The 26,151-nt window shown below is 41.9% G+C and overlaps 1 protein-coding gene across 1 annotated transcript in view; it reads left to right on the top strand.

The window, feature by feature from the left end:
- Positions 1-26,151, top strand: part of edc4 (enhancer of mRNA decapping 4) — a 108,022-nt gene that overhangs the window by 19,985 nt on the left and 61,886 nt on the right. The window contains exons 6-13 of the mRNA XM_072279489.1: positions 2,996-3,140; positions 3,462-3,566; positions 8,061-8,170; positions 9,269-9,352; positions 11,484-11,579; positions 12,094-12,193; positions 14,428-14,608; positions 25,031-25,094. Of these exons, the coding sequence (XP_072135590.1) occupies positions 2,996-3,140; positions 3,462-3,566; positions 8,061-8,170; positions 9,269-9,352; positions 11,484-11,579; positions 12,094-12,193; positions 14,428-14,608; positions 25,031-25,094 (885 nt within the window). The remainder of the gene's footprint in view (positions 1-2,995; positions 3,141-3,461; positions 3,567-8,060; positions 8,171-9,268; positions 9,353-11,483; positions 11,580-12,093; positions 12,194-14,427; positions 14,609-25,030; positions 25,095-26,151) is intronic.

The following is a 26,151-nucleotide window of genomic DNA, read 5'->3' as shown; positions in this document are numbered from 1 at the left end:
CATCTATTAGTCTCGTGAGACCATGGATTTGCGCCTTGGAAGGTTTCCAAACTTGCAGGCAGATGGGCAGTTGCCCATGCTGCAAGTTTCCCCTCTCCACGCCACCGATGTTGTCCAAGAGAAGGGCACTAGTGCCGATACAACTTGGCACCGTTGTCGCAGAGCAATGTGTGGTTAAGTGCCTTGCTGAAGGACACAACACGCTGCCTCAGCTGAGGCTTGAGCTAGTGACCTTCAGATCACCAGACCGACGCCTTAACCACTTGGCCACGTGCCAACAATTGGACAAATGTTGGAAATGGAAAAAGAAATAGAAAATAAACTTAAGTATTTTGCATCAGTCTTCTCTGGAAGACACCACCAGTATGTCAGAAATGTGAGAGAGTCAGGGGGCAGAAGTGAGTGCAGTTCCTATTACGAAGGAGAAATGATTCCAGAGGTCTAGAGAATTACAAATGTCACACCACTCTTTAAGAATGGAGGCAGGCAGAAGATAGGATATTATAAGCCAATTCGCATGACTTCAGTGCTTGGGAAGATGTTAGAAGCCATTATTAATGACATGATTTTGGGGTACTTGGAGCACATGATAAAATAGCCAAAATCAGCATGGTTTCCTTGAGGGAAAATCTTGCCTGATGAATTTGTTGCAATTCTGAGGAAATAGTGGGCAAGATAGACAGAAGAGTTGGTGGATGTTGTTTACTTGGACTTTCAGAAGGCCTTTGACTAGGTGCCACACATGAGGCTGTTTAACAAGATAAGAACCCATGATATTACAGGAAAGGTACTAGTTTAAATAGAAGATTGGTTGACTTTCAGGAGGCAAAGAGTGAGAATAAAGGGGTCTTTTCTGGTTGGCTGCAGGCAACTAGTGCTGTTCCACATGGGTTGGTGTTGGGACTGCTTATTTACATGTGTCAGTGATTTTGATGATGGAGTTGATGGCTTTGTGACCAAGTTTGCAGACAATATGAAGATGGGTGGAGGGCCAGGTAGTATTGAAGAAGCAAGGAGTCTGTAAAAGGACATGGATAGAATGGGAGAATAGATTATGAAGACATGTAGTCTTTTATTGTCATTTAGTAATGCATGCATTAAGAAATGATACATTATTTCCTCCAGTGTGATATCACAAAACACAGGACAAACCAAGACTAAAAAAACTGACAAAACCACATAATCATAACATATAGTTACAACAGTGCACAATACCATAACTTGATGAAGAAGTCCGTGAGCACAGTAAAGTTCAAAGTTTCTCAAATGTCCCACATCTCACGCAGACGGGAGAAGGAAGAACTCTCCGTGCTATGCCGACCCACAATCGGACTCTTGAGTCATCCGAAAACTTCGAGCTCTAATCAGCTCTCCGACACAGAGTACTGAGTGCCATCTCTGTCCGAGCGATTCGACTTCTTTCTGGGTCGCCAAAAGCAGGCAAGGCCGGGGATTTTGAGGCCTACCCTCTGAAAGATTCCCAACTGCGCAGTAACGACAGCAGCGAACGAGTGTTTCAGAGATTTCTCCAGATGTTCCTCTGTGCTTTCACGTCCATTCTCCATCAAATCAGAATTGCCCATGGCCCCTATTTAACAGATACAACATCATTTTTCACCGGAGAGCTGCGCACGCGCGGCACGCTGCCATCTTCTCCTCTCACTGGATAGGCAAAGAAGTTACAGATGGAATATAGTGCAGGGAAATGTATGGTCAATGGAATAAAGGCATTAGACTATTTTCTAAACGGAGCAACTTCAGAAATTAGAGGTGCAATGGTACTTGAGAGTCCTTGTACAAGATTCCCTAAAAATTAACTTGTAGGTTGAGTTGGTGGTAAGGAAGGCAAATGTAATGTTAGCATTCTTTTCGAAGATTAGAATGTAAGTGCAAGAAAGTAATGCTAAGGCTTTGTAAGGTATTGTTCAGACTGTACTGAAGTATTGTGAGTAGTTTGGGCCCCTTTGAAAAGATTTGCTAGGATTGTAGAGGGTCCAGAGGTGGTTCATGAGAATGAAAGAGTTAGCATTTGATGGCTCTGGGCCTATACTCACTGGAGTTTAGAAGAATGAGGGGATGTCTTATTGAAACTTACCAAATATTGGAAGGACTGGATAGAATGGGTCTAGAGTGGATGTTTTCTGTAGTGGGAGAGTCTAGGACCAGGGGGCACAGTCTCAGAATAGAAGGACATCCATTTAGAAGAGAGATAAGAAGGAATTTCTTTAGCTAGAGGGTGGTGAATCTGGAATTCATAGCACTGACAGCTGTGGAGACTAAGTGATTGGGTATATTTAAAGTGCTGGTTGATAGGTTCCTGATTAATAAGGGTGACAGCTCTTTCAGGGAGAAGGCAGGAGAATAGGTTTGAGAGGAATAATAAATCAGCCATGATGGAATGGTGGAGCAGACTCCAGACAAATAACCTAATTCTGCTCCTATGTCTCATGGTCTTATGGTGTAAATCATTGTTGCCCAGGTGATGCAGTTGCTTTTGGTGCTATCTACTAAGTAGAATAGATAAAGATGCTGGGCACTCTGTGGCCAAATTTTCTGATAGGAGTATAAGGGGCTTAGCAAGGAGGAGGACTCAAATGGTCTTCAAAGGGACATATTAGTGAAGTAAAAAAGTTATTCTTGCACCTTTTAGAATTAATATTTTGGCCTAAACTGAAATTCTGTTTCTAGAAACTGAGGATTGATAGGGATGAAATAAACTGCAAATCAGAGATGTTTAAGGATTTTTAAACACTTTTTATAAACTTGAATGTATGATACTAAATTAATTGGATAGTTGTACCAAAGGATGGCACTGCTCAGTGAGTTGATTGAATCATCAGGCAATGCAACGTGAAGGACACTGAAGCAATTTTGTGAAATTCTGACCCACATTTGCAAGGTCAATGACATGAATTTAACGAAGTTAGTTTTTAATGTAGAGAATGTGAGATTGTTAAATGCTTCTGTGATTACTTTTCCTATGCTAAATATTCAGGGAAAAAATTGTAATGCACATTAAGAGACCAGATGGAACACCTTTAAATGCAAACAGGAGAATCATCTGGTGCCCCTTTATTCCAGAAGAAAATGAGGAAAACGATGAAGGCAGTCAAACGCTTGCTGTTTTACATGAAGACAGGGTAAGGTGGATGGGAACATTTCAAAATCCGTAATCTTTAAATAAATTAATCTGTTCTAACCTGTCTTTCCTCACGAATAAAGCGCAGTATGGATTGCAGACATAAATGATATTAAAGATATGTGGAAAAATAATTATGCATCCTGGATTGCCAGTTTAGTTTTAGTTTGGTTATCTATTTACCAGTGAAGTAGGATCTGCCCTACTTCTCAACGTCTTATTCTGAGTCATTGGTAAAATCAGATTATTGCTTCTGCTTAATGGGTAAATTAATTCTTGTTCCTTTGAAGTCTTAAATATTTTATGCTTGTAACTTGATCAGGCTGAGGTCTGGGATCTGGATATACTAAGAAGCAGCAAAAGCACTTGTCCCGTTGATGCAACAGATATAAAGGAAGGCGTTATCATTGTGAAGGGGCACACAGCTGTAAGTATAAAATTAAATAAAATCTTCTTAAACAGTAAATTTATTTTAGCTATATTTTTCCATCAAAAAGAAAGTGTTTTTATTGCACAAAAACTTGGAAAATGGGAACCGGGTCTATTTGTGCATTTGTAAGGTAGGGAATTGATAATTCTAATTTAGAATCTTCAATTTTAGTTTTTTATTGCATTTATTTTAGTGCTTTTAACCCCAAAAATAAACTGAACCTTAATTATTTCTATTTGAAAGATAAAGCAAAATTCTTTGTATGTAGTTTGTAGATTTGTCTTGAATAAAGTAGATATGATCAAACGAAGCTCAGACCACGTCAGTTTTTCTGATATTTTGAGTGGCTAGCAAGGTATGTGGATACAGTTAACAACTTTAAAGCACATCAGAAGTAAAATTTTAGTCAAAGGTAGCTTTTAATGCATATCTTTGGGAAAAGGAGCAAGTATAGGATGAAGTTTAGTAAGAGGACTTACTAATAATCATGCCTGTCTGCAATATTTTCTTAATGGATGTTTAATATTAAATCCTAGTTCCTAAGAATTTCCCTCATTCCTTCTGTGGTTTACATGGAGGCATGTCGTACATTGACTGATGACATCATTAATTGAAATCCACTCCAAAAGGCAGACTTTTCTGACATTTATTCTTCAGGGAGTTGGCTTTCTCTTAGGCAGTGCTTCAAGACGAGGATGACTTGCTTCTATTCCAGCTTTGAGTGGAAGATGATGCATGTATTCCTTTAATCTTGAATGACTGTTGCACAGAAGCTACCATACCAGTTTGTTGGAGGGAGTTCTTGGTCTATTGACAAGTAGGACCTCTTCACCAATTTTCATTCACCCACTCACTTTCCTTTCTAGAGGTCTAATGACTTAATTCTTATCCTATGTCTTATGGTCTTATTCTGTATACACTCAATCATCTTTTCCACGTGTGTGCATTTTTAGTCTTCACATGTACCCAGTTATTTTTCCTCCCTCTTCACTTTTCCCCTACCATTTTGATTTTCCTGCTGACCACCTATGTGCTAGTTGCTGTTGAGCTGCTAGGTGCGTTCCATAATGAGGCTGTCTATTAATACCTGCCATTTGCTCTCACCTTCAATTGCTGATTGGATCTTTTCTGAACTCTGGTTCCTGCAATTGTACCTCCTGAAATCTGCAGTCTCACCCAGAACTTGTGGTTTTTTCCCCCAGGAAATAATCTCAGAATTTCTCCACCCCCTCCTGCCTGGCACTGCCTGATGTAGGTAATAGCAGTCTTCAGGTGCTCTACAGCCTTGCTTGAGTGTTCTGGTGTAGTTTCCAACCTGATGAGCTCAGATTCCCCCTGCTAGAATGGAAGCATCTCATTTGGTTGCCATATCATTCATCAAAGTGACCCTGAACTCTGGTATTGTTCTGAAACCAATTGGCTAAGATCTGCACCACCTCATGACTTGCACTCTGCTGGAGGACAGGCTGTGTCTATTCAGGGTTTTCTTTCTATTTGTTACAGGGAGATTTGGGACCTTGGAGGAGGGACCTAACAATTAAAAGTGAAGTTGATCTAAGGATGTTTGTTGTGGGAAAAATAGTGGGCAGGACATGGGTAATAACATTATTTGAGGACCATCCAAAGAAATCATTTTTGTACACATGACAGATTGGCATCTCATCCAAAAATCAGAATTCCTAACATTATATTACTACTTCAGATGTGCACTAGAATAGGTGTGTTCTGTAGTATTGGAGGTTATCATCATTTAAGACATTATACTGGCTTTATTTGCCACTTGAGATGCCATGGCACTAAAGAATACTGATGTGCTGTTCAATATTTATCACCCAGCCAACATTTATCTAGTCCTGACGAAGGGTCTCGGCCTGAAACGTCGACTGCACCTCTTCCTACAGATGCTGCTTGGCCTGCTGCGTTCACCAGCAACTTTGATGTGTGTTGCTTGAATTTCCAGCATCTGCAGAATTCCTGTTGTTTATCTGAACAAATATGCTTTTCTTAATATATTGCAATTTTAAAATGTGAGAAAAATCAGCTGCCAGGTTTATTTTCTGGAACTGTGTGATTTTTTTTTATTTGCAACATTTGATTCCACCCCCTCTCTTAACCATACCTGTGCTGGCAAATTGAGTTTACTGCCAAATTTAAAACAAAATTACACATCTCAAGCAGGATTGTTTGCAGAGTCGCACAAAAATATGTTTACTTGAATTAAATTGACTTTATTAATAACATCCTTCACATACATGAGTAAAAAAGTCTTTGTTATGTCTTTGTCTAAATGTGCAATTTATAGTAATTTGTAATAAATAGTATGTACAACAGGACAGCCAATTATAGCATAGAAGTACAATTGTATCAGCGCGAATTAATCAGTCAGATGGCTTGGTGGAAGAAGCTGTTCTGGAGCCTGTTGGTTCTGGCTTTAATGCTGTGGTACAGTTCCTGGATGGTAGCAACTGGAACAGTTTGTGGCTGGGGTGACTTTCGAGCCCTTTTTTACACACCTGGCTTTGTAAAGGTCTTGAATAGTGTGAAGTTCACACCTACTGATGCGCTGGGCTGTCTGCACCACTCTCTGCAGAGTCCTGCGATTGAGGGAACTACAGTTCCCTACCAGGCAGTGATACAGTCATTCAAGATGCTCTCAATTATGCCCCTGTAGAAAGTCCTTGGGATATGGGTACCCATACCAAACTTCTTCAACCATCTGAGGTGAACGTGGCACTGTTGTGCTTTTTTAAATTATCACTTGGTCAGGCAGCATCTATGGAATAGAGTACAGTTGATGTTTTAGGCTGAGACCCTACATCAGGACTAGAAAAAAAAGATGTCGGAGTAAGAAAGTGGGTGGAGTGGAGGAAGAAACACAAAGTGAAGGATGAAATTGGGAGGGGAGGATTGAAGTAAAGAGCTGGGAAGTTGATTGGTAAGAGGTACAGGGCTGGAGAAGGGGGAATCTGATAGAAGTGGACAGAAGGCCATGGAAGAAAAAGAAGGGGGAGGAGCACCAGAGGGAGGTGATGGGCAGGTAAGGAGAAAAGGTGAGAGAGGAAAATGGGGAATGGTGAAGGTGGGGGGAGGGGACATTACCGGAAGTTCGAGAAATCAATGTTTGATCAGGTTGGAGGCTAACCAGATGGAATATAAGCTGTTGCTCTTCCAACATGAGTGTGGCCTCATCGCAACAATAGAGGAGGCCATGGACTGGCATGTTGGCATAGGAATCGGAAGTAGAATTAAAATGGGTGACCACTGGGAGATTCTACTTTTTCTGGCAGATGGAGTGTGGGCACTCAGGGATCTGGTCTCCCAACCTGAGTCAGGTCTCATTGATACATAGGAGGCCACACTGGGAGCACTGGATACGGTAGAAGACCCCAGCAGATTCATAGGTGAAGTGTGCCTCTCCTGGAAGGACTGCTTAGGGCCCTGAGTGGTAATGATGGAGGAAGTGTTGTTCCACTTGCAAGGATAAGTACCAGAGGGAGATCAGTGGGGAGGGACAAATAGACAAGGGGTGCCGTAGGGAGCGATCCATGCGGAAAGCAGAAAGTTGGGGGGGCAGGGAAAGATATGCTTGGTGGTGACATCCTGCTCTAGGTGGTGGAAGTTACGGAGGATTATGTGCTGGACGCAGAGGCTGGTGGGGTGGTAGGTGAGGACAAGAGGAACCCTATCTCTGGTGGGGTGGTGGGTGGATGGGGTGAGGGCAGACGTGTACAAAATGGAAAAGATGCGGTTGAGGGCAGCGTTGATGGTGGAGGAAGGGAAGCCCCTTTCTTTGAAGAAGGAGGCCATCTCCTTAGTTCTCAAATTAAGCGCTCATTGTGAGAGCAGATGCGGTGGCATTGAGAGAAGGGGATGACGTAACTTGCAAGTAACAGGGTGGGAAGACCTGATGGCATGAACATCGATTTCTCGAACTTCTGGTAATGCCGCCACCCCCCCCCCCCCCAACACCATTCTCTATTTTCCCCTCTTACATTTTCTCCTTACCTGCCATTCACCTCCCTTTGGTGCTCCTCCCCATTCTCTTTCTTCCACAGCCTTCTGTCCTCTCCTATCAGATTTCCCCTTCTCCAGCCTTGTATCTCTTTCACCAATCAACTTCCCAGCTCTTTACTTCATCCTTCCTCCTTTTCCAGTTTTACCTGTCACCTTTTGGTTCTTCCTCCCCTCTCCCTACTTTCTTACTCTGACTCCTCATCTTTTCTTCCAGTCCTGATGAAGGGTCTTGGCCTGAAACATTGACTGTACTCTTTTCCATAGCTGCTGCCTGGCCTGCTGAGTTCCTCCAGCATTGTGTGTGTGTGCGTGTTTATTTTTTTTTGCTTGGATTTCCGGCATCTGCAGGTTTTCTCTTTTTGTAACTGAGTGTCATTTGTCATTGTTTAAAAGCTATTGAAGCTTCAGAAATATACAAAGATGTTTTAGTGAATGCAGTCAATATTTCCAACATTTCTAATTTGTCTTTTTTTTTAGCGGATCAGTGAAGGAGCTTTATCGCCGGATGGAACAGTCCTTGCAACTGCGAGCCATGATGGATATGTGAAGTTTTGGCAGATCTACATAGAGGGGCAAGATCAACCAAGGTACAGACAATTAGCTTTGGCTGAAGCTGGATGATCAGACTGCTTCTTTATTCAAATTGTGTACTTAGGTTTATAAAAATTATTAAAAAAAAAGTTGTGTAATTTTAGACAAACCTCATTCTGAAGAAATGCAAGTGGCAGATGATTTACTTAAATTCTTGGAGATTAAATCGTGGCAAATGATTTTGGTTTGTTTTAAATAGTGTTTTTTACATAATTAAGAATTAAATATCAATCAGGCTTTAGCAGAAATTTGCTAGCATTATTACAAAAGTGAAAAGTTTGAGCGCAGCTATCAGTTATTGTATTAAGTATCTCTCAACTGCTGAGATATTTCATGGACAGAGTTCACCAATTAAAAGAAAAGTAAGGTAACAGTCCTCACTTGCCACCTCGTCTCCACCCCCCCCCCCCTTGTCTTGTCCACGTTGAGACTTAGCTTGTTCTCACCAATTGACAAGCCTCTCTATGCCGACTCATCGTTGATGCCGATGAGGCTAACACGAACCTGATGCGCTTTGAGCTGGATTTGGCTGTGTAGGCTTGAATGGATATGATAAAGAAAAGTGAGCCAATGAAATGCCAAAACTCAGCAGATCAAGCAGCATTTATAGAAAGAGAAGCAGTTGATGTTTTGGAAAAGGGTCCCTTTTTCACATCTGAGAAAGAGATTTGAGAACCCTTTTCAGGGCAGAAATACAGCTGTAATTTTGTGACTCAGCAGACAGGATTAGAGATTGAGGAAGATCTTGGATGCAATATTTGGAAAGTTATTTTGGGAACCAAGAAAGAGGTTAGTCCAGATAGAATAAAAGCGAAGGAGGGTGATGGGTGGAACAACAGGAACCTCTGGTAGAGTGAAGTCACGAGGCAGGTAAAATCGGATTAGACATATTTATTGTTAATGTGGTTCTCAAGTTTCTAATTGTAGTCGAGATGAAAATTCATTTCCAGTATGTATTTGAAATGTTGGAGCAGTAAAAATTGTCCTTTAATCACTCACTAAATGTCCTATTGGTCAAGTAATATGGCTTTGATATCTGAAATTCTTTTGATCTTTAATGCATTTCCTAATTACTTCACTTTGGACCTTTTCAGATGTCTTCATGAATGGAAGCCCCATGATGGGAGACCATTATCTTGTCTTCTCTTTTGTGACAATCACATAAAACAGGATCCAGAGTAAGTTCGTACAGGAGCTGTGTATCTATAAATGCATGAATTCCATTTAATGGACACAAGGACATTTCTGTGCCATGTGCAGGTCTGCTTCTGGAAATGTGCTGCATGAATTTATAATTTCCTATTGAAAATTATAGTCCTCAAGATAGGTAACTGAATGAAAAGATTTATCTGTTAAAGTTACTTTGAGGTAACAAATGACAAATTTCAAAGCAATTCCTTTTGTTCTGCTTGTACACAACCTGCTTTGAAATAGAAAGAGGCTCAAGCATTCCTGACCTTTTCCTTAGAAAACCCCCAACTCTTTTCAGGGTAGAAATACAGCTGTAATTTTGTGACTCAACAGACAGGATTAGAGACTGAGGAAGATCTTAGGTGCAATACTGTAAAGTTATTCTGGGATTTTTTTTTTCTCTTCTCATTTCCCTTTTCTAGGTCTCTGGACCATGTACTATTTTAAAATTAGGAAGTATTCGAAAGCTGGTTGGAGTGCTTTCCTGCATTACCCTGCTTCCTTGCAACCCTTCAGTGGAGAAGAGTGTGGGATTTGCTCAGCTCCTTTCTTTGACATTGAGGATGAGATTGGGAGTTGCAGTGTGGGCAATCAAGAGTATGGACTTGGGTTCTTTCATTCATTGTTGGAGCTCCACTAAGCTGCCTTACTTGTAAGCTCATTGAAATAAACATCAAACCAGCTTTGATTTCTTCACATCAAAAAAGTGATTTAAGCAAGAGTTACAGAAGAGGACAATTAACATTATACTTTAATTTATAATTTAATATTTGCGTGAGTTAAACATTTTTGGACTCCTTATCTAAGATAAGATATTCTGGCATTGGATGGGTTCAGAGGAGGTTCATGAGATTGAAAGTGTCAATGCATGGGAGCATTTGATGGCTCTGGGGCCTGTAGTCACTGGAGTTTAGAAGAATGGGCGGGGAGGTCATCTCATTGAAACATTGGATATTGAAAGGCCTAGAGAGACTGGATGTGGAGAAGATGTTTCCTATAGTGGGAAAGTTTAGGACTGGAGGGCACAGCCTCAGAATGTCACTTTAGTACAGAGATGAGGAGGAATTTTTTTTTTCCACCAGAAGTTTGTAAACTGTAGGATTCATTACCACTGACGGTTGTGGAGGCCAAGTCATTGAGTATATTAAAAGCAGAGTTTGATATGTTCTTGCTTAGCAGGGGCTTACAAGTTGTGGGGAGAAGACATGGTGTTGAGAGGGATAATAAATCAGCCATGATGGAATAGCGGGGTGAGCTCAGTGGTTCAAGTAGCCTAATTCTGCTCCCGTGGTCTTATAATGAAGGCTGATCTGCAAAGTTTGAGTGTTTTCTGTGGGATAAAGGAATAATGTTTTTTTAAAAGCAAGTCCAAATTTATAGTGGAAAATTGAATAGTTAATTGAGGTTGTACTGTTAATTAACCCAGGTTCCATTGTTATTTTTACCATGTGATATTTGGTGGTGTCTTAAACTGAAAAGCCCTGGATGTTTCTTTTTCATGAAATTTATTCTCAGTGTGATTAGAAGGGTCTAAATTAAAATATCAAGAATTTAATTTACTTCTGAAAAGCCATATTCCTTTTTTTCCCCAACATTATCAAAAATAGTTCATGGCAATACAAAATATGAGATTAACTGACTGATCAGAGACCATGGCCAACATAATAGATGTTCATGTCCAAAGGTGAAATTCTTATGGAACATCTATAAAACGTGTTCCTATAGTGATGAGAAAAGCAGTTGTTGAGTAGGTGCATTTGACACAGTCATCATATTTCCACCCCTAATTTTTAATTATATTTTGTTAACTCCAAAGGAAATCTGATGTAGGATTAAAAACTTAAGTATTTTTAAAGTTATTTGCATTTTGAGTTGTGGAGTGCAGAGTTAACCTGCTTGTGAAGTTTCTTCCCTACTAAGAATAAGTTGTGGGAGAGTTGGTTTTTAAGCAAAGATGAATGAGAAGACCAAGAGTAGATCAACCTCTTGATTATGACTCAAAAAAAAAGGTCATATTGTAAACTGCTTTGCTCCAAGTTGCTTCATTACTGTAAAGCTTTTTGGGCTGTAGTTTAGTCTACTGCTGATATTTTTTTGTCCCCCTTCTTTGTTCTATAGAGTCCCATTCTGGCGTTTCTTAATTACTGGAGCTGATCAGAATCGAGAGCTGAAGATGTGGTGTACTGTATCATGGACTTGTTTACAAACGATCAGGTATAACATTTAAAATGGAATAGTTGACATTGTGTATCTGTTAATCTTTGGTGTCAAGTTTAAATCTTTAATGCTAACTTTGCTCATTTGCTGAAGTAAGAAATCTGTAAATAGATTGTGACTTGAATGCTGTAAAGTTTAGATTTCATTTAAAAGAAAACTTCTCAGATTCTGTTTAACAGGATCTCAACATGCTGCAGCCTGAATGGTGGCTATTTCAAGGTTATTGTATTGTGTTTTCTCAAAACACTGGAATGCTGCATTGATCAGACTTGCTTCATATTCAGGATTGTTTTCTCATGCGCTTTTTGTTCCTGTTTCTATGTTGGTTTAAAAAATGTTATTCCTTTTTTTTTGTTAAAAATTGATTTTAAAGAGTTTTCCTTAAACGTTTCTCCCTGCCTCTGAGTTGATAATTTTTGTGGCAATTTGAGAACGCAAGTGACTATAAGTGATGCAGTACATGATGGGACACTATCACATTTATCTTGTTTTTGTCTTTTTTGTGCTTTAGGTTTATGCCTGATTCTCTTAATACCAATGTGCAGCCAAGTCTGAAAGCTAGCTTGGATCTATCTGCAGAATATCTAATCCTCAGTGATGTACAGAGAAAGGTGAGTTTTTTTACCCTCGTCTATTGCAGTGAACCTCTAAATTCCACTGTTGTGTATTTTAATTCTAATAGTTCATACACAATTTAAAAATAGAATAGTCAAGCTATTACACTTTTCTTGTGTGTGAACTTTTCTCGTTGTCAAATCACTTTTCGCCTTGCTTTCCTTATCCTTCAAAAATAGAAGATGGTAGTCCGCATAGAATCAAGTGTACAGGCATATTGGATAAAAGATGTAAATAAATCTGTTATGGTATATTAATTCAGCCTTGGTGCCTTTCACAGATGAATTAAAAAGAAACACCTACCCCAGCATTCTAGGTTTTTTTAAAAAAAAGATATTTGAGTTGCTTTAATTTTTTTAAATTGCATTTTATTATCTTCAAATTTTGTTTTATTGTTTTTGTTTTTAGCATGTGAGTTTAAGTGTTCAGGGATGTCAAAGAAATTCTCAGGCATTCAATAACAGTGATCCTGGAACCATGCAAATCTGTCCATTAAATTGAATGCTCACTCTGAGATGACAGCTCCCATGTTATTTGGATGGCTAGGACCCTCCTAGTTGATAAACAAACTGGGGACTGCACTGGAAGGAAAGAGATGACCCAAGGACAGTAGCAGTGATCTTGGAAGCAGTAGAATTGCCTTGATTTTTTTTTCCATGCTTTCCTTGGTGTTTAACTTAGTGAAGACTTTATTCCTTTTCAAACTTGGTTTCATTTCTTGTATCTAAAGCCAGCTGGTTTTGAAAACAAGCCTGGAATTCAAAATATCAAAATAAATTTGTGACTAGAGTAACCTGTTAAGCAAGATGTCTGCCAAATCAATGTTGGCAAATTTCAAAGTAAATTTTCTTATCAAAGTACATGTATGTCACTATAAGCAACTCTGAGATTCATTTTCCTATGGGCATACCCAATAAATCTATAGAATAATAACCATAACAGAATCATTGAAAGACCATCCAACTAGGGCATTCAAGCACAGTGCAGAAGATGACAAACTCTGCAATACATAAAAGAAATAATAAATAAATAAGCAATAAATATCAAGAACATGAAATGAGTCCTTGTAAGTGAGTTGTTTGCTCGTAGGAACATTTCAGTGGGTTAAGTGAAGTTATCCCCTTTGGTTCAAGAAACTGATGGTTGAAGGGCACTAGTTGTTCCTGAACCTGGTGATGAGAGTTCTGGGGCTCCTGTACCACCTTCCTGATGGTAACGGCGAGGGGAGAGCATGAAAGGGGTGGTGGGGACCTCTGATGGAAGCTGCTCTCCTGCGACAGTGTTTTATGTACATGTGCTCAATGGTTGGGAAAGCTTTACCCGTGATGGATTAGCCATATCCACTACTTTTTGTAAGATTTTCCTTTCAAGGATGTTGGTGTTCTCATACCAGGTTATGCTGCAGCCAATCAATATACTCTCCACTACACATCTATCAAAGTTTTTCAAAGTTTTGATGTCATGCTGAATCTCCATAAACTCCTAAGGAAGTAGAGGCACTGCCATGCTTCCTTCATAATTGCACATACGTGCTGGGTTCAGGGCCGGCCCGCTAAAGCAAGATTGAAAGTGTTCAATGTGGCATCTGCCAGGAATGCTGAGTCCAGCCTCTAGCTGCTTATCTGCTCACCCTCATTGAATCTATAAGTTAATATTTTAATATCCTGTTTCGATCCTAAGCTGAGTTACCAACCATACTTTTCTATCACCAAAAGTCCTAAGTATGGTTTGTGTCATTCAGCCATTGTTGAAATACAAGATCAATTCTCTCTGATGCCTTCCTCATTGGTTTAAAGCATCTTTGGTTTCCAATTTGTCCAGAACTTTTGTTTGCTAAATCTAGCTCTTCTGTTATTAATGTTCATTGCTAGTTTCTGTTAAACACTGTTAGGGGAAAAATGAAGGTTTTTAACTATAAATATTTACAAATTTTTTTGTGGTTTTGATCTTAGCTATATCTATAACTTCAGCTTGCTGTAATGAGCCCTCTGTTCTAGTATAGTCCTCCATTGTATTCTATCACACTTTGGTCAAACATTAGACTAAAAGTCTTATTTGCATTTTTTAAAAAAATCTTGTTGTTTGTCATTAGTAATTAACTGGATCCTTTGATTTTTGGACATAGAACTGCTTTGGATTAATAGTGTAAATCACAAACTCATACAATTTTTAATAGTCTTCCTACATTGTATTGTTCAAATCAAATTAAATTGCTACTTAACTATTGCAGGTATTGTATGTGATGGAGCTACATCAGAATCAGGATGATGGCAAAGCCCATTTTGTTTCCATATCTGAATTCTTGCTTACCCTCCCAGTGCTCAGTTTTGGCATTCAGGATGTCAGCAGATGTCGGCCAAGGCACACAGAGGTTCTGCCCGCTGAGGAAGACAGTGAGACTTTAAGTGCAGGTCAGCAAGAAATTGATGGTATACTATAGAACACTGTGTATTTTGTTTTCAGGGATTTAATATCTTGGTATTGTCTGCAAGACCCAAGACATGGGAGCAGAATTAGGCATTTGGCCCATCATGCCATTGCACTGTAGTGCTTAGTGTTGTGCTATTACAGTTCAGGGCTTTCAGGAGTTCAATTCTGGTGCCATTCTGTAAGGAGTCTCTGTATGACCTCCCCGTGGGTTTTCTCCAGGTCCTCTGGTTTCCTCCCACAATCCAAAGACTTAGCTTCATTGGTCATTGTAAATTGTCCTGTGATTAGAGTAGGGTTAATTGGGTTTATTGGGGGTTTCTGAGATGCTGTGGCTTGAAGGGCCTATTCAGTACTGTACTGCTAAATAAATGTCTGAAAATGGATGAACAGATAACTGCTGGTCTGATTTGGGCATACTTCAATATACTGTTTGTGACCTGTCTAGATTTTACTCTTCATTCTGTATCCTGTTTCTTTTTTACTGCAAAGGCTGTCGGGTATCCCAGCCTTTGGATGCTTTGGTTGCTCTTGAACATTTTATGCAAAAATTGTCTTTTACATTTACTAGTGTTTGTATTGATGGTATGGGGGTGGGAAAGTTCCTTATCTAAATGTGATTGTGGGACAAATATTATGAATATAGAAAAAAACCCAGTAGTTTTGATTTCCACAGTCTACAGTAAGGCTGTGATCTTTTGTAAAATAGTGCGATACAGGAGTTACAAGTACATTGTTCACTGAAGATACTGAAGCATGTAGACAGGGTGATAAAGAAGGCTTTGTTGTTTTACATCAGTCTGGCATGAGTATGGAAGTTGGGAGCTCGTGGTAATTGTGCAAGATGTTGGTGAGGTTGCATTTGGAATATTGTAATTAGTTTTGGTCACCCTACTTTTGGAAAGATGCCATTAAGCTGAAAAGAGTGCAGGAATGATTTACAAGGATGTTGCCAGATCTCTAAGGGCTGAGTTATAGATTTGAGAATGAGTGGTGAACTTATAGAGGTGTATAAAATCAGGAGAGGCTTCAATAGGGTGAATGCACACAATTTTTCCCCAGGGTTGGGGAATCAAGAACTAGAGGGCATAGTTTTGTGTGAGAGGGGAATGACTTAATTAGGATCCTGTGGGGCAACCATTTGTACCCAGATACAGAATGCGCTGCCAAATGAAATGGTTGAAGCAGGTACATGAACAACATCTAAAAGGCACTTGGACAAATACTCAGCCCCCACAACTACTTTCACATTTTGCTGTCTAGTGTTCTAAATTTAAAATATATTGGAGTACGATTTCTGAGCTAATCTACAAAACATAATGCATCATATCAAATGCAAAGGAAAATTACAAAACCTGTCAACAGTTTAAAAATTAAAAAGGCTGAAAAAGTATTCAACCTCTCTGTAATTACTACACACTTTCCTCGGGTACAATATATTATCTTACCAGCTCACCCATTTTATTGATGTAGAATATTGGAGGATCACCAGTTTTCAATGAATTCATAAAAATACTCTAAATGCCAGTGACCAAAGCTCTTGGGTTGGTCTGTTGACCTTGAGAGGAAGGGAGGGGATTTCACTCGGGTCCAGTGGTAGAGTAGAAAAGGGTGCGGCGGCAGCAGATTAGAGCTTTGAGCAGCGACCAAGCCATATTTGAGATTGATTACCAAGAGAAAATTAAAGGAAGCAAGGGGCATTTACAGTTGCCATCATTGCAGCAGCTGTCATCTGAGTGGGCAAAGTCAGAGTTGTGATCTTGAGGCTTTAGCTCTTCGAGGCTTTAGTCAGAGAAAGAAAAGAAAAGCTTTAGGTTGATTTTTTTTTCTCCTTCCCTTCTTTATGTCTGCTCATTTAGATACCAAACAGGATAGTTGAAAGCTCCTCTTGTGGGATGTGGGAAGGCAGGGAAATGGCCAATGTCCCTGACAACTACAACTGTGAGAAGCGCATCCGGCTGCAGCTTCTAACAATTCTCTTTAAGGAGTTGGAAGTGGAACTGCATGAACTCTGGATCATTCAGGAGGCTGAAGGGGTGGTAAATAGGACATATAGAGAGGTAGTTACACCTAAGGCGCAGGATACTGGAGACTGGGTCATAGTCAAGAAGTGGAAAGGGGTTAAGGAGCCAGTGCAGAGTACCCCTGTGGCCATGCCCCTCAACAACAGGTATATCACTTTGGATGGGGGAGGAGGGGTTGACCTAACAGGAAAGTCACAGTGGTTGGGTCTCCGGCACAGAGTCTGGCTCTGTGACTCAGAAGAGAAGGGGGGAGAAGAGACACTGTGTGGTGATACGGGATTCGCTAGGGGCACAGACGGTTCTGTGGGCATGAACGAGATTCCCAGATGATACGTTGCCTCCCGGGTGCCAGGGCCTGGGACACCTCGGATCGAATTCTCAGCATTCTTAGTGGAAGGGTGAACAGCCAGAGGTCGTGGCCCATGTAGGTAACAATGACATGGGTAGGATGAGAGATGAGGTTCTGCATAGAGAGTTCAGGGAGTGAGGTGCTAAGTTAAAAGGCAGGACCTCCTGGGTTGTAATCTCAGGATTGCTTACGGTGCTACATGCTAGTGAGGCCAGAACAAGGAAGATTATATAATTTAATGTGACGCTAAGGAGTTCGTGTAGGTGGGAGGGCTTCAGAATTTTAGATCATTGGGCTGTCTTCCAGGGAAGAAATCAGGAAAGCTAAAAGAAGGCAGGAAGTTGCTTTAGCAGGCAAGGTGAAGGAGAATCCTATGGTATAGAACATAGAATATTACAGCACAGTACAGGCCCTTCGGCCCACAATGTTGTGCCGACCCTCAAACCCTGCCTCCCATATAAGCCCCCACCTTAGATTCCTCCATATACCTGTCTAGTAGTCTCTTAAACTTCACTAGTGTATCTGCCTCCACCACTGACTCAGGCAGTGCATTCCACGCACCAATCACTCTCTGAGTAAAAAACCTTCCTCTAATATCCCCCTTGAACTTCCCACCCCTTACCTTAAAGCCATGTCCTCTTGTATTGAGCAGTGGTGCCCTGGGGAAGAGGCGCTGGCTATCCACTCTATCTGTTCCTCTTATTATCTTGTACACCTCTATCATGTCTCCTTTCAGCCTCCTTCTCTCCAAAGAGTAAAGCCCTAGCTCCCTTAATCTCTGATCATAATGCACACTTTCTAAACCAGGCAGCATTCTGGTAAATCTCCTCTGTACCCTTTCCAATGCTTCCACATCCTTCCTATAGTAAGGTGACCAGAACTGGACACAATACTCCAAGTGTGGCCTAACCAGAGTTTTATAGAGCTGCGTCATTACATCGCGACTCTTAAACTCTATCCCTCAACTTATGAAAGCTAACACCCCATAAGCTTTCTTAACTACCCTATTCACCTGTGAGGCAATTTTCAGGGATCTGTGGACATGTACCCCGAGATCCCTCTGCTCCTCCACACTACCAAGTATCCTGCCATTTACTTTGTACTCTGCCTTGGAGTTTGTCCTTCCAAAGCGTACGACCTCACACTTCTCCGGGTTGAACTCCATCTGCCACTTCTCAGACCACTTCTGCATCCTATCAATGCCTCTCTGCAATCTTTGACAATCCTCTGCACTATCTACAACACCACCAACCTTTGTGTCGTCTGCAAACTTGCCAACTCACCCTACTACCCCCACATCCAGGTCGTTAATAAAAATCACGAAAAGTAGAGGTCCCAGAACAGATCCTTGTGGGACACCACTAGTCACAATCCTCCAATCTGAATGTACTGCCTCCACCACCACCCTCTGCCTTCTGCAGCCAAGCCAATTCTGAATCCACCTGGCCAAACTTCCCTGGATCCCATGCCTTCTAACTTTCTGAATAAGCCTACCGTGTGGAACCTTGTCAAATGCCTTACTAAAATCCATGTCGATCACATCCGCTGCACTACCCTCATCTATATGCCTGGTCACCTCCTCAAAGAACTCTATTAGGCTTAGACACGATCTGCCCTTCACAAAGCCATGCTGACTGTCCCTGATCAGACCATGATTCTCTAAATGCCTATAGATCCTATCTCTAAGAATCTTTTCCAACAGCTTGCCCACCACAGACGTAAGGATCACTGGTCTATAATTACCCGGACTATACCTACTACCTTTTTTGAACAAGGGAACAACATTCGCCTCCCTCCAATCCTCCGGTACCATTCCCGTGGACAACGAGGACATAAAGATCCTAGCCAGAGGCTCAGCAATCTCTTCTTTCGCCTCGTGGAGCACCCGGGGGAATATTCCGTCAGGCCCCGGGGACTTATCTGTCCTAATGTATTTTAACAACTCCAACACCACCTCTCCCTTAATATCAGCATGCTCCAGAACATCAACCTCACTCATATTGTCCTCACCATCATCAAGTTCCCTCTCATTGGTGAATACCGAAGAGAAGTATTCATTAAGGACCTCGCTCACTTCCACAGCCTCCAGGCACATCTTCCCACCTTTATCTCTAATCGGTCCTACCTTCACTCCTGTCATCCTTTTTTTCTTCACATAATTGAAGAATGCCTTGGGGTTTTCCTTTACCCTACTCGCCAAGGCCTTCTCATGCCCCTCCTTGCTCTTCTCAGCCCCTTCTTAAGCTCCTTTCTTGCTTCCCTATATTCCTCAATAGACCCATCTGATCCTTGCTTCCTAAACCTCATGTATACTGCCTTCTTCCTCCTGACTAGATTTTCCACCTCACTTGTCACCCGTGGTTCCTTCACCCTACCATTCTTTATCTTTCTCACCGGGACAAATTTATCCCTGACATCCTGCAAGAGATCTCTAAACATCGACCACATGTCCATAGTACATTTCCCTGCAAAAACATCATCCAAATTCACACCCGCAAGTTCTAGCCTTATAGCCTCATAATTTGCCCTTCCCCAATTAAAAATTTTCTTGTCCTCTCTGATTCTATCCTTTTCCATGACAATGCTAAAGGCCAGTGAGCGGTGGTCACTGTCCCCCAGATGCTCACCCACTGAGAGATCTGTGACCTGACCCGGTTCATTACCTAGTACTAGATCTAGTATGGCATTCCCCCTAGTCGGCCTGTCCACATACTGTGACAGGAATCCGTCCTGGACACACCTAACAAACTCTGCCCCATCTAAACCCTTGGAACTAATCAGGTGCCAATCAATATTAGGGAAGTTAAAGTCACCCATGATAACAACCCTGTTATTTTTGCACCTTTCCAAAATCTGCCTCCCAATTTGCTCCTCTGTATCTCTGCTGCTACCAGGGGGCCTATAGAATACCCCCAATAGAGTAACTGCTCCCTTCCTGTTCTTGACTTCCACCCATACTGACTCAGAAGAGGATCCTGCTACATTACCCACCCTTTCTGTAGCATTAATAGTATCCCTGACCAGTAATGCCACCCCTTCTCCCCTTTTTCCGCACTCTCTATCCCCTTTAAAGCACTGAAATACAGGAATATTGAGAATCCATTCCTGCTCTGGTGCCAGCCAAGTCTCTGTAATGGCCACTATATCATAATTCCATGTATGTATCCAAGCTCTCAGTTCATCACCTTTGTTCCTGATGCTTCTTGCATTGAGGTACACACATTTTAGCCCTTCTACCTTACTGTCGTTACACCGTTTATTCTGCTTCTCTTTCCTCAAAGCCTCTCTATATGTTAGATCTGGCTTTACTCCATGCACTTTCATTGCTCTGTCGCTGTGGGTCCCATTCCCCTTGCAAATTAGTTTAAACCCTCCCGAACAATACTAGCAAACCTACCTGCAAGGATATTGCTCCCCTTCGAATTCAGGTGCAATCTGTCCAATCTGTATAGGTCCCACCTTCCCCAATGATCCAAAAATCTAAAAACCCTGCTCCCTGCACCAACTCCTCAGCCACGCATTCAACTGCCATCTCCTCCAATTCTTACCATCACTGTCACGTAGCACTGGCAGCAATCCTGAGAACACCACCCTTGAGGTCCCGTTCTTCAGCCTTCTGCCTTGTTCCGGAAACTCACACTTAAGGACCTCATCCCTCTTCCTGCCTGTGTCGTTGGTCCCAACGTGTATCTCGACTTCTGGTTGCTTTCCCTCTCGTACCAGGATGTCGTGCACTCGGTCAGAGACATCCCGGACCCTGGCACCCGGGAGGCAACAAACCATGCGGGTGTCCTTCTCATGTCCACAAAATCTCCTGTCTGCTCCCCTGACTATAGAGTCTCCAATGACGACAGCTCTCCTCTTCTCTGTCCCACCCTTCTGCACCACCGGGTCAGACTCAGTGCCAGAGGCCCTGCCACCGTGGCTCACACCTGATCGGTCGTCCCCACCAACAGTATCCAGGACGGTGAACTTATTATTCAGGGGAATGGCTACAGGGGTGCTCTGCACTACCTGTCTGTTCACCTTCGCTTTCGCCCCTCATTCTGGCACTTATCCTTACAAGTGGAACAAGCACCACACCTGCCCCTATACCGCCTCCCTCACTACTATTCAGGGACCCAAACGGTCCTTCTAGGTGAGGCAACACTTCACTTGTGAGTCTGTTGGGGGTCATCTACTGTATCCAGTGCTCCCAGTGTGGTCTTCTGTATATCTGTGAAAGCCAACATAGATTTGGCACATCAAAGTTGCTGGTGAACGCAGCAGGCCAGGCAGCACCTCTAGGAAGAGGTACAGTCGACATTTCGGGCCGAGACCCTTCGTCAGGACTAACTGAAGGAAGAGCTAGTAATAGATTTGGAAGTGGGAGGGGGAGATCCTAAATGATAGGAGAAGACAGGAGGGGGAGGGATGGAGCCAAGAGCTGGACAGGTGATTGGCAAAAGGGATACTAAAGGATCATGGGACAGGAGACCCAGGGAGAAGGAAAAGGGGGAGGGTGGGAAAAACCCAGAGGATGGGCAAGGGGTATAGTCAGAGGGACAGAGGGAGAAAAAGGAGAGAGAGAAAGAATGTGTGTATAAAAATAAATAACGGATGGGGTACGAGGGGGAGGTGGGGCATTAGCGGAAGTTAGAGAAGTCTAATGTTCATGCCATCAGGTTGGAGGCTCCCCAGACGGAATATAAGGTGTTGTTCCTCCAACCTGAGTGTGGCTTCATCTTTACAGTAGGGGAGGCCGTGGATAGACATATCAGAATGGGAATGGGATGTGGAATTAAAATGTGTGGCCACTCGGAGATCCTGCTTTCTCTGGCGGACAGAGCATAGGTGTTCAGCAAAACAATCTCCCAGTCTGCGACGAGTCTGGCCAATATATAGAAGGCCACATCGGGAGCACTGGACGCAGTATATCACCCCAGCCGACTCACAGATGAAGTGTCGCCTCACCTGGAAGGACTGTCTGGGGCCCTGAATGGTGGTAAGGGAGGAAATGTAAGGGCATGTGTAGCACTTGTTCTGCTTACAAGGATAAGTGCCAGGAGGGAGATCAGTGGGGAGTGATGGGGGGGACGAATGGACAAGGGAGTCGTGTAGGGAGCGATCCTTGCTGAAAGCAGAGAAGGAGGGTGGGAAAGATGTGCTTAGTGGTGGGATCCATTTGGAGTTGGCGGAAGTTACGGAGAATAATATGTTGGACCCGGAGGCTGGTGGGGTGGTAGGTGAGGACCAGGGGAACCCTATTCCTAGTGGGGTGTCGGGAGGATGGAGTGAGAGCAGATGTGCGGGAAATAGGGGAGATGCGTTTGAGAGCAGAGTTGTTAGTGGGGGAAGGGAAACCCCTTTATTTAAAAAAGGAGGATATCTCCCTCGTTCTGGAATGAAAAGCCTCATCCTGAGAGCAGATGCGGCGGAGACGGAGGAATTGCGAGAAGGGGATGGCATTTTTGCAAGAGACAGGGTGAGAAGAGGAATAGTCCAGATAGCTGTGAGAGTCAGTAGGCTTATAGTAGACATCAGTGGATAAGCTGTCTCCAGAGATAGAGACAGAAAGATCTAGAAAAGGGAGGAAGGTGTCAGAAATGGACCAGGTAAACTTGAGGGCAGGATGAAAGTTGGAGGCAAAGTTAATGAATTCAACGAGCTCTGCATGCGTGCAGGAAGCAGTGCCAATGCAGTCGTTGATGTAGCGAAGGAAAAGTGGGGGACAGATACCAGAATAGGTATGGAACATAGATTACTCCACAAAGCCAACAAAAAGGCAGGCATAGCTAGGACCCATACGGGTGCCCATAGCTACACCTTTAGTTTGGAGGAAGTGGGAGGAGCCAAAGGAGAAATTATTAAGAGTAAGGACTAATTCCACTAGACGGAGCAGAGTGGTGGTAGAGGGGAACTGATTAGGTTTGGAATCCAAAAAGAGGCGGAGAGCTTTGAGACCTTCCTGATGGGGGATGGAAGTATATAGGGACGACATCCATGGTGAAAATAAAGCGGTGGGGGCCAGGGAACTTAAAATCATCGAAAAGTTTAAGAGCGTGAGAAGTGTCACGAACATAGGTAGGAAGGGATTGAACAAGGGGGGATAAAACAGTGTCGAGGTTTGCAGAAACGAGTTCGGTGGGGCAGGAGCAAGCTGAGACAATAGGTCTGCCAGGACAGGCAGGTTTTTGGATCTTGGGTAGGAGGTAGAAACGGGAAGTGTGAGGTGTGGGAACTATAAGGTTGGTAGCAGTGGATGGGAGATCCCCTGAGCAGATAGTCAGCGATGGTGTGGGAGACAATGGCCTGGTGCTTCTTAGTGGAGTCACGATCGAAGGGTAAATAAGAGGAGGTATCCGCGAGTTGTCGCTGTGCCTCGGCAAGGTAGTGGTTAATACACCAGATTACAACAGCACCACCCTTATCGGCGGGTTTAATGGTAAGGTTAGGATTAGTGCAGAGGGAGTTGAGAGCAGAGCATTCGGAAGGAGTGAGGTTGGAATGGGAACAAGGTGCGGTTAAGTGGAGACGGTTGATGTCCCATTGGCAGTTTGCAATAAAGAGATCTAGAGCAGGCAGAAGACCAAAGCGGGGTGTCCATGAAGAGGAGGAGGGTTGAAGACGGGAGAAGGGGTCATCGGTGGGGGTGGAAGAGTCCTTGCCGAAGAAGTAGGCTTTGTCAAGCACCTTCGTTCCGTCTGCCAAAAAAAGCGGGATTTCTTGGTGGCCACTCATTTCAGTTCTGTTTCCCGTTCCCATTCTGATATGTCAGTCCATGGTCGGTTCTACTTCTATGTTGAGGCCACACTTGGGTTGGAGAAGCAACTGCTTATATTCCTCCTGGATTGCCTCCAACCTGATGGCATGAACATCGATTTCTGGAACTTTTGGTAATTACGCCCCCCCCCCCCACTCAATTCCCCATTCGTGTTTCCTTCTCACCTTACCTGCCCAACAACTCCCTCTGGTGCTCCCCCCCCCCCCTTTCCCTTTCTTCCATGGTCTTCTGTCCTCTACTATCAGATTCCTCCTTATCCAGCCCTTTATCTCTTTCACCAATCAACTTCCCAGCTCTTTATTTCACCCCACCCTCTCTTCCGGTTTCACCTATTACCTGCCACTTTGCACTTCCTCCCTTCTCCCCAGCTTCTTATTTTGACTTATTCCCCTTCCTTTCCAGTCCTGGTGAAGGGTCTTGGCCTGAAGCGTCAACTGTTTACTCTTTTCCATAGATGCTGCCTGGCCTGCTGTGTTCTTCCAGCAATTTGTGTGTGTTATCTCTAGCAGGACCTGAAGTTTGCTGTCCTCTGCCATTCCCTAACTAACTTGGTACAGCTTAAGCAATTTTGCAAGGAAGAATGGGTAAATCTTGCTCCATGACATTGTGCGAAGCTAATAGAGAGTTATCCAAAGGACTGGCTGTAATAGCTGCGAGAGGTGGTTCAATTAAGTTCTGAGCAAAGGGGTGGGAGGATGAATACATTCGAACTGCTGACATTTCAGGTTTTGAATGCTTAGTTTTCATGTTTTGCAATTTTTCCTGTTTTTTGGGCTCTACTGTGAAAAAAGAAGCATGTGATTCACAAGTAAAAATTCTCAGTTGAATTGATCAAAATTCCTGGTTGTGCTACTCATTTATTGGAGGGTTGAAAGCTTTTGCATGCTTGTACATGTGTCGGAAATGGTAAAAGGAATATGGGCTAAATGCAGGTAAATGGGACAGCTTAGATGGATATCTTGGTTGGCAAGGACCAGTTAAGGCAAAGAGCTTCTTTCCATGCTGTTATGACAAAAGCCTTATTCATTTGTGATTAATGAATTAGTGGTTTTAACTGAAGTTGTGAAGTGACTAAAATGTTTAGTATGAAAAATAAACAATTCATGTTAATAACAAATGACATAAAGGTTGTGTGGGAATGTTAAATTGGTATTGAATTGCAAAAATTAGCCCAAAGGAGCTGATTACAAATTTTGATTTCAATGGGCACAGGAAATTTGGAGAATGAGATTAGATGAAGCAGTTCATGTGGTACTTTCTTTCTTTGCAGAAGGAAATCCAGGCCCCATTGAATCTTCAGTAGTACAGATAAAATTGTACTGTGTACACACCAAGTAAGTGACAGAGTTAAGGAGTCTTTGAATTTATTGATGGCATTCTTTTATTTATTTATTTATTTTTAAAAATCTTGGCCAAAAGGCCGAGAAGTGATGATGACATTCTGAGAGCAAATGGGCATAGTTGATATATGTCTAAATAAATATTTAACTTTCAGTAAGTTATTTATGTCTAAGAATAAATCTTGGAAGATGCAATTAATCATGCAAGAGAAAGCTAAAACTTTTAAAAATTCTGTAAGATTTTAGTATTTGTTGACTTACTCCCTGAGAATTCAAAAAGAAAAATTTTATCAAATCTGGAATAAATGGATTGAATATATAACCCCAAGTCGAGCAGACTTTAGATGACTCTCCTAATGATTTATACTATTCTTCTCATCAACACAGTAATATTGCTAACGTAAGCACCCCGGTCTAAATGTTTACTGTTTTTGTTTTTTTTTTGGAAATTGGTGAATTAACACAAGTAAAGGAAAAGATTTGGGAAAGGGATAAAAAAATGATAAAATTAAGTAAATAAGTACATAGGGATTGGATAATTATGTTTGGGGGCAGGAGCAAGCATGAACAAGTTAGGGTATAAACACCTACAATGGTTGTTACATAGGCTTACATACAACATTTTGGACCAGAAGAAATGGTCCAGAAGAGATATATGGAAATTATTATTAATCCACTATTATTACTGTTTTTCTTAACAACTAATATCATTACTTAGCCTAATAGATTAGAATTTCAACTGTACATAATTATCTATTTAAGTGTCTAATTTCTTTTTATATCATAATGTGTACTTAGAAATGTATAAATAATTATAGTTTTATACATATAAAAAAAATGGAAAAGGTTATACATGTGAAAAAAGTACATGATACTTGTGAATTCCTTATCCAAATAAAAATAAAAAATTAAAAAAAATGATTTTGGTATTTGCAGCTGTTTTAGTGGGTTCTGCTCATATAACTATGTATTTTTTCTTTATTTTTTTAATGGATTTTAAAAAATCATAGATACAATCAAGAGGAGAATTAGTTCAAATATATATATATCT

This window comes from Mobula birostris, chromosome 15 (genome assembly GCF_030028105.1).
Source record: "Mobula birostris isolate sMobBir1 chromosome 15, sMobBir1.hap1, whole genome shotgun sequence".
In the NCBI taxonomy this organism is placed as follows: domain Eukaryota; kingdom Metazoa; phylum Chordata; class Chondrichthyes; order Myliobatiformes; family Myliobatidae; genus Mobula; species Mobula birostris.
This window is presented reverse-complemented; position numbering and strand designations above follow the sequence as displayed.